At 38.1% G+C, this 6000-nt stretch overlaps 1 protein-coding gene across 3 annotated transcripts in view; it reads left to right on the top strand.

Moving 5' to 3' along the window:
- fxn (frataxin) overlaps window positions 1–6000 on the top strand; it is a 34071-nt gene that overhangs the window by 11645 nt on the left and 16426 nt on the right. Inside the window, exons 1-2 of one of the 3 annotated variants that reach the window (XM_016663749.1) lie at window positions 3324–3804; window positions 4116–4199. The exons of 1 other annotated variant lie outside the window; for it this stretch is intronic. In XM_016663749.1, coding sequence (XP_016519235.1) covers window positions 4122–4199 — 78 coding nt within the window. In that variant the 5' untranslated portion in view covers window positions 3324–3804; window positions 4116–4121. Of the gene's footprint in view, window positions 1–3323; window positions 3805–4115; window positions 4200–6000 lie in introns of those variants that run through there. One more of the 3 variants, XM_007577422.2, reaches the window with a different exon arrangement.

The following is a 6000-nucleotide window of genomic DNA, read 5'->3' as shown; positions in this document are numbered from 1 at the left end:
AAGTGAATAGGAAAGGGTCTTTTGAAAGTTGCTAGGTGGCGCCCTTGAGCCGTTTCTTTAGCGATTTTTGCAACCACCATAAAATACGAAATTTTTCACCGGGCTCTATGCCCCCGCCACGTTTGGTGAGTTTTTGAATATGATAAAGCCCCCAAAAAGCCCCCTAAAAAGGGTGGCAGAATCGTAATAATAAACAGCAAGGTTTCAATAGGCTCTCGCAGCGCTTAGCTGCTCGGGCCTAATAATAAACAGCAAGGTTTCAATAGGCTCTCGCAGCGCTTAGCTGCTCGGGCCTAATTATTCATGTTCATAGGTTAGCAACTTATAATTTAAATGAAATTCACAGTTTCACCATGAACAGGTGTTCATTGACCTTGGATGACCTCTAGAAACTTTTCTTTTAATATCTTCAAAGCCAAAGCAGCACAAATGAAAATTTTTGCTGCACAAACCAGCACAAACGTAGCACAAACGTTTGACACCAATTTTGTCCGATTTGAAGAAAGTGGGGGGGCTGGTTGACCTTTTGACCTTTGCACTTTCATTAATATCTTCAAAGCCAAAGCAGCACAAACAAAAATTTTTGCTGCACAAACCAGCACAAACATAGCCGAGTTGATTGACACCCATTTTGCCTGATTTGAAGAAAGTGGGGGGGGCTGGTTGACCTTTTGACCTTTACACTTTCATTAATATTTTCAAAGCCAAAGTAGCACAAACGAAAATTTTTGCTGCACAAACCAGCACAAACGTAGCCGAGTTGATTGACACCCATTTTGCCTGATTTGAAGAAGGTGGGGGGGTTGGTTGACCTTGGATGACCTCTAGAATCATCTCTTTATATCTTTAAAATGATAGCGGCACAAACGAAAATTTTTGCTGCACAAACCAGCACAAACGTAGCAGAAACGTTTGACACCATTTTTGTCTGATTTGAAGAAGGTGGGGGGGCCAACTTCACTCAGGTGCCTCGAAGCCTGGGTTCAGATGGTCCATCAGCACAAAGGAAAGTCTTGCAAGATATGTTGTTAAATGCTTCTCTGGCAGATTTATTGGTTGACATATGGTGGCCGACAGGCACAAACTCGCAGCAAACAAAAAACAAAAGCAACAGAAAAGTGCTGAAAATTAAAAATGGAATAACAGAAAATGGCAGCAAAAACCATCAATCAACAAAACAAATGCAAACAAAAAATGCTACCCCCACAAATAAAATGATGCAATCATGAATAAAATGCTGCAACCGCAAAAAACACTGTAATCACAGGAAAAAGTGGAGGCTAATGCAACTACAAACTNATCAAGTCAAAGAAAACACAGTAATGGTCACTGAGAAGCACATCCTCCACACATACATTGGTAATTTGCAAGCCCAGTGCAAAAACCAGGTCTAACGTGTGACCCTTGTTGTGTGTGGGACCTGACACATACTGTGTGAAGTTAAGCGCCTCTGTCAGTGATATAAGATCTCTTGCTGGGATAGAAGTAACATCCGTTAAAATGAAACCTGGAGACGTAGGTAGGATTCATTTAGAGTTAAGCAATGGGGAAAATAACTCAAAACTACTCATTCATTTTTTTCTCGCTCTCGTGTCGGCTTTACGATACACATAGACTTGTTGTCGTTGCCATAGCAACTGACAACAACTCAACTTTTTGTATCAGGATTCGGCACCAAAAACACTCAAACATTACCCCCTCTAGAACAAGAACATTCAGTTCGTTAGTTTTATGCTTTTAGACTTGATGTGTATTTTGCTTTTATTAAGTAATAACTGTTGTAGATTAGCCACCGCTGCTATTAGCCAAACTAACACAGCGGTGGTTGATTAGCTAATTTAAACACCTGCTTTACTGATGATCTGTCAGTTTGTGTGTAGGTCGCCTTTTTTATTTTTAACCCTTGTATGTAGAAATGGGTTCCAACCTACCCCACACACGTAAAACTTGTATCATTTGCCATAGTCCTCTACGTTTGCCTCAGTCCTTGCACGCACAAGGGTTAAGCTGAACCAAAATACACCTCCTCATATCTATTTAAGTTTGTCAAAGTCAAGCAAGCAACTGACCTACTTCCCTCTCCCTTGGGAAGTAGGTCAGATTATTTCTATAGTTTAAATAACATTGGAGCTCATTTAAGAATATCTTGATATTCTTAAATGAATATCATTTAAGAATATCATGTATCGTGATATAGCAAAATATATCAGGATATTAGATTTTCCTCATATCCCCCCCCAGCCCTACTCCAACATAGTACCTAGAGATGAACTGACAGTGAGGCTTTTGCCCTATTTGCTGGTCAATATTGTGTGTACATGATTTGTTTATTTATTTTGATACAAAGCAGACTGATGGTGTTTGATAAAAATGTGTGGTAGAAATTTATTTAAAACAATTGATGTTTTAATGTCTTGAGAGTGCAGTGTCTGTCGGGGCGTTCACTTTTTCTTGGATTTCTAATTGGCTCTGATCCCTCATATTTGGCTACATGTTGAATTTTAGTTCTGCAACAAGATTAAATCCGTTTCTGCTGTGCAAGACTTGTATATCTTTGCTAGTCAGACTACAAATAATAGTGGAACTTTGCAGAAGGTGAGAAATTGGGAGGTGGAGGGTTAATTATTGTTATCTAAGAAGAATTTTATTGTGAGGATAATCTCAAAGAATTCTCAGATGTCAGATTTTCCTCTTGCTGGCTCCATTTCAGACAATCAAGTTTATTTGTGTAGCAGGTTTCAGCAACAATTCAGTTCAAAGAGATTTACATCATAAAATCACAAAAATATAGTTATTAAAAAAACAAAACATACTCTACAATTGAGAAAACCAGTAACAAACATTTTGATGAGTGCCATCAATACACATCGAATATGTTGGTCAATGTTCATTTTATTTGGCCACTGAAGACAAATAATATCCTCTGATGCGACCAAATGGACAACAACCTATGACACAGCAAGGCTCATCGCGCTTTTATTTTGAAAACCGACACGCAAAATGAAGCAGTCACGTGACCCATGCAATGCGAGGCCTCGTTTGTTGTCAGTCACGTGGTTTTCAGCAAGACGCACAAGCCTCGAAGCCTGGATTCAGATGACCCATCACTATGCAAAGGAAAGTCTTGCAAGATATGTTGTTAAATGCTTCTCTGATAGATTTATTGGTTGACATATGGTGGCCGACAGGTACAAACTTGCAGCAGACAAAAAACAAAAGCAACAGAAAAGTGCTGAAAATTAAAAATGGAATAACAGAAAATAGTAGCAAAAACCATCAATCAACAAAAGAAATGCAAACAAAAAATGCTACCACCACAAATAAAATGATGCAATCATGAATAAAATGCTGCAACCGCAAAAAACACTGTAATCACAGGAAAAAGTGGAGGCTAATGCAACTACAAACTCATTCCACAAAATATAAGTGCTCCAGACCTGTAGGGGGAGTCAAACAAAAAACAAATATCACATTTTGTAGAGCAGTGTTTCCCAACTCTTGTCCTCAAAGCACACTGCCCTAAATGTTTTAAATGCTTCCCTGCTTCAATGCGCCTCATTCAGCTGACTGTAGTTCAAACACCTGTTAATTGAAATCACCTGGGGTGAATCAAGGAAACACCTAAAACATGCAGGCAGTGATGCTGGAGGACCAGGGTTGAGAAACACTGGCGTAGAGGCCCGTTTGAGTACATTTGTCCGAACCAGCAAACAATTAATTTAATCATAATAACTTCACCCAGAAAACCTGACTTTGCTTTGTATGCAAAGCTAAAGCTGGCCTCTGATTGTAGCTTCCAATTTGGTAAATGGCTAAAGGGCTGGTCCACTCAATTTTACACAACCTTGAGTGTCTGCTGTTGCTTAAAAACTGCAAGACACTTTAACCGTGACTAGAATATTGTGGCAGTTTTTAATGTAAGTGTTGGCTGAAAAGAAAATGATTCCAATAACAGCAGAAGTAAGGGAGCTCAACATCTGGCTTTCTGCAATCTAACCAATGTTTTGTCTTTACTTTTTAAATTAAAGTTTCTGGAATGTTTTTTTTTTTTTTCCACACCCTAAATAATTTGCTTTTTAAATCTTTAACTAATCCGGTTTTGCCCCTGATTTTAGCTCCACATGCTCTCTGTCCTGGAAAAGGCTCGAGGTTGGACATCACACCACCTGCATCCCAGTGTCCTTCAACCCGTTGGGGAGGTCAGACAGTTCTCTGCTAATCACACATTTACATTCACATAATGATGTTGGTCTTTAACAGTTTTGCTTTCTCAAGGTAAAATGCAACATACAACTACTATTTAAAACCAAAATCACACTTTGATGTTTAAGCTCCACATATGGGCTTAGATACATCCATTTACTCTAAATAGAATTATTTGTGCTAAGAAATTTGGGGGCTATGTTTATGACAAAGCCTGTCACAATAAGCAATAAATCAGTTAATCATGAGATAAATTAAAACAAACTCAATTATTCCCATTTGTATGATTTATCGCTTTTCTCTTTTCTGTCACTTTTTCTAACAAAAACTGGCTGACTAAAATCTTCAAGCTGGTGCACTGACATCAACTAGCCCTTTTTTGAAGGACAATTTTGTTTACAGAGACTTCATAATTCTTTTTGTTATTTCAATTGGTTTGTTTATTAATTTTAGATATTTAAATTATCTTCTAGTTCCAGCTTCAAATGTTCATTAGAGTTTAAAGATATACATTTTTGAGAATGTGTTCTTGCTTTATTATGCCATCAGCATTTTATAAACAATAATATCGTTTATTGCAATAATTTCTGGGACAGTTTATCGTCTGGCAAAATTTCTAGGTTTGTGTCAGGAAACCAAGCAGTTTAACCCTTGTGTTTACAAATGGGGTCCTACTGACCTCACACCCGTATCACTTGTATTGTTTGCCTCAGTCCTCGCACGCACAAGGGTTAAATAAGCTTCTGCTGTGGTTTTATGTCATTTTGGCTGTGTTCACACTGCCGTCTTACGTGACCCAATTCTGATTTTTTTCTTTTTAAAGTGACCTGTATTTGATCTTTTCATGACAGTCTGAACAACACAGATCAGATTCTTTTCGAATGCGACCCATGCCACTTAGATATCCGATACATATCCAATTCAAATGTGACCTAACGTCCAGTTTGCATCCAACCAACCTGAACATTATGCATACTACAGAATAGTAAAAAGCCACTATTCTGTGTGCTGATATGCGCAAGCGGGAAGAAAAACAACAACTATGGCTGACTGTAATGAGGATTAGGTTGTTAATATGCTGGCTGCAGACAGACAACTTCAAAGTCGTAAGCTGAGCATTTGAATGGGAAAATGCGAAAATCCAGCGATTTTGAAGAAAAAATCATCAGAATTGGTTAAGCTACGTAAAAAATAGGTACTTTATAGTACAAACCACAGGGTGAAAATAGCAATATAAATGATTTTATTATTATATATTATTTTTCCATGTCGATAGGTGAGGCTCTGCCTCACCTGCCTCCCCTGACCGCACGTCACTGACAGAAACACAGATCATGACAGTCAGATTTATTAAATGATAATTTACAATCTATGCTGGTCACCTGTCAAAATATCAAACACAACAAAAACTCAAGTCTCTCGAACGTTTAGTGGTCTTAATTAGTAGCCAATAAACACATTTTTATTCTGCTGCAGCATTCTGGAATAACAGATTTCTATTAATAGAGTGGATCTGACATTCCAGCACCAGAAACAGCAGCACTCCAGAGGTCAAATTTACTCTGCATCAAGGCTGTTGATGCTCATTATTTGCTGTAAGTTTTTCAAAGCTACATCCTCTTAGATATACATCATCAAAGTCATTCGATATAGAATGTGATCACCAAGTAAATAAGTCAGTAGATCACATAGTTTCTTTAAAGAAAAACTGTGCAAAGAGCCATCCCTAACTGTAGATCCATCTTCAAGCACACAAGACCAAGCAGAATTCTGGTTTGATTTCATTATGTTGCAGCA

This window comes from Poecilia formosa, unplaced genomic scaffold (genome assembly GCF_000485575.1).
Source record: "Poecilia formosa unplaced genomic scaffold, Poecilia_formosa-5.1.2 Scaffold441, whole genome shotgun sequence".
Classification (NCBI taxonomy): domain Eukaryota; kingdom Metazoa; phylum Chordata; class Actinopteri; order Cyprinodontiformes; family Poeciliidae; genus Poecilia; species Poecilia formosa.
Note: the sequence above shows the minus strand (reverse complement) of the source record. Positions and strands in the feature narration are given on the sequence as shown.